At 37.4% G+C, this 2434-nt stretch overlaps 1 protein-coding gene across 1 annotated transcript in view; it reads left to right on the plus strand.

Annotated features, from left to right (window-relative positions):
* The window catches only part of LOC107636540 (galacturonosyltransferase 8), a 5952-nt gene that overhangs the window by 2528 nt on the left and 990 nt on the right, over positions 1-2434 (plus strand). The window contains 1 exon segment of the mRNA XM_021121185.1: positions 1-704. This exon segment is cut by the window's left edge and continues 49 nt beyond it. Coding sequence (XP_020976844.1) covers positions 1-704 — 704 coding nt within the window.

Raw genomic sequence — 2434 nt, forward strand, 5'->3', positions numbered from 1 at the left:
ATGAAGGGAAGCTAACACCACCAAAAGTTGAAGATCCTAATCTGTACCATTATGCCATATTCTCTGATAATGTTGTTGCGGCATCTGTTGTGGTAAATTCAGCAACCAAAAATGCAAAGGAACCCTGGAAGCATGTGTTTCATGTTGTAACTGATAAGATGAATCTTGGAGCGATGCAAGTGATGTTTAAGCTGAAGGATTATAATGGTGCACATGTTGAGGTAAAGGCAGTTGAGGATTACAAATTCCTGAATTCTTCATATGTTCCAGTCCTTCGGCAATTGGAGTCTGCTAACCTTCAAAGATTTTACTTTGAGAACAAGCTTGAGAATGCTACAAAGGACACCACAAATATGAAGTTTAGGAATCCCAAATATTTATCAATCTTGAATCATTTGAGATTCTACTTACCAGAAATGTATCCGAAGCTTCACAGAATTTTATTTTTGGATGATGATATAGTTGTTCAAAAGGACCTCACTGGGTTATGGAAAATTGATATGGATGGCAAAGTGAATGGAGCTGTAGAAACATGCTTTGGATCATTCCATAGATATGCTCAGTACATGAATTTCTCGCATCCCTTGATCAAAGCAAAATTTAATCCAAAAGCTTGTGCTTGGGCTTATGGAATGAATTTCTTTGATTTAGACGCATGGAGAAGGGAAAAATGCACAGAAGAATATCATTATTGGCAGAATCTGGTAAGACTTTGAAGCTAATCTGTTAACTTACCTACAATTATTTTGCAACCTTGATGCTCTTGTTTAACATTTACAAACAACTTAAAAGCACTAGAACATATGATGACCCCATAGGATTTTTGTTAAATTAATATAAGAGTATATACCCATTTTGGTCCTCAAAGAATTTTAAATTGGACACTTTAGTCCCCAACTAAACTTAATTACTCGATTGGTCCCTAACAATTAATTCCGTCAGTCACTTAGGTCCTTTACTCCGTTAACTCTAACGGATGACAAAATAGTCCCTGACAACTCTGATAGGGGACAAAATGGTCCCTGACAACTCTAACAAGGGACAAAATGATTCCTGACCCCTTTATTCAAAAACGACACTGTTCTTCCCCAATTTTTATCATATCTCGCATAACCCTAACATTCATACTCTCCTTCTTCACCTTCACAGTCTTCTTTTCCATCTTTTCCTTCCTTCTCTTTAGCTACAAGATTAAGCTATGGTATAATTGTCACACGTATCGCACCTACCTCAACATGTCATGGACCACACACTTCCTAAATCTCTACACTTCACCCACCAAAAGCATCCACTTCCACGTCTTCGATAACATAACCTCCAACTCCGACACGTCCACGACATCCTCAGGACCAAGTTCCACAACTACTCCAAGGGCACGCCTTTCTCCACTCTCCGACAAGCAATATAGATTGTTGGACATTAGGACATCATAAGAAGATTCTCCTTCGACATCATATGCAAATTCTCATTTGAAATAGACACCGAGTGCTTCATTCCTTCTTTTCCAGAGTCCAAGTTGGCAGACAGCTTTGACCTCGCATCCAAGCTATCAGTACAACGAGCAATGTCGTCGTTGCCGCTCATATGGAAACTGAAGCGATTATTGAACATTGGTTCGGAGAAGAAGCTGAAGGAAGTGATCGGAGTGGTGGACAATGTGGTCATGGAGATAATAGGGCAGAGGAAGAGGGAGATGGCAACGACAATGACGGGTCTTAACAAATCAGACTTGCTGTCTAGATTCATGGGACCCATCGAAGATGATAACTAGTTGAGAGACATGGACATTAGTTTTCTGAGTATGAATTGGTTGAGAACAAGTTGAGGATTTTTTTCTTGTGAACATTAAATTTATAGAGTGTGCATTGTGTAGTTTGAAGTTACAGTGTTAGACTGCTAGTGTTATGCGAGATATGATGGAAATTGGGGGAGAACAGTGTCGTTTCCGAACATAGAAGATCAGGGACTATTTTGTCCCCTGTTAGAGTTGTTAGGGACTATTTTGTCCTCCGTTAGAGTTACCAGAGTAAAGGACCTAAGTGACTGACGGAATTAATTGTTAGAGACCAATCGAGTAATTAATTTTAGTTAGGGACTAAAGTATCCAGTCTAAAATTCTTTGAGGACCAAAATGGGTATATACTCTTAATATAATATTTGAGAAGACAAATTTTAAACGGCCGCTGATAATAACCTCAAAAAACAACGAGATCCTCAACAAAAGAAAATACCTTTTTTTTACTTCTGATCTTTTTTTAGAATGATTAGTTTATCTGTCAATATTTTCTCTCTATATTAATAGAATAAGCTTACATGCCATATTAAACTGTTAATTTATCCTAGTCACAAAAAAAAATTTTTGATTTATCCATTAAGAACCAATTAAGATTGACAAATTCCTTTTTTTTAAGACTCTCGTTGTCTTTTAAGGAAA

This window comes from Arachis ipaensis, chromosome B04 (assembly GCF_000816755.2).
Source record: "Arachis ipaensis cultivar K30076 chromosome B04, Araip1.1, whole genome shotgun sequence".
In the NCBI taxonomy this organism is placed as follows: domain Eukaryota; kingdom Viridiplantae; phylum Streptophyta; class Magnoliopsida; order Fabales; family Fabaceae; genus Arachis; species Arachis ipaensis.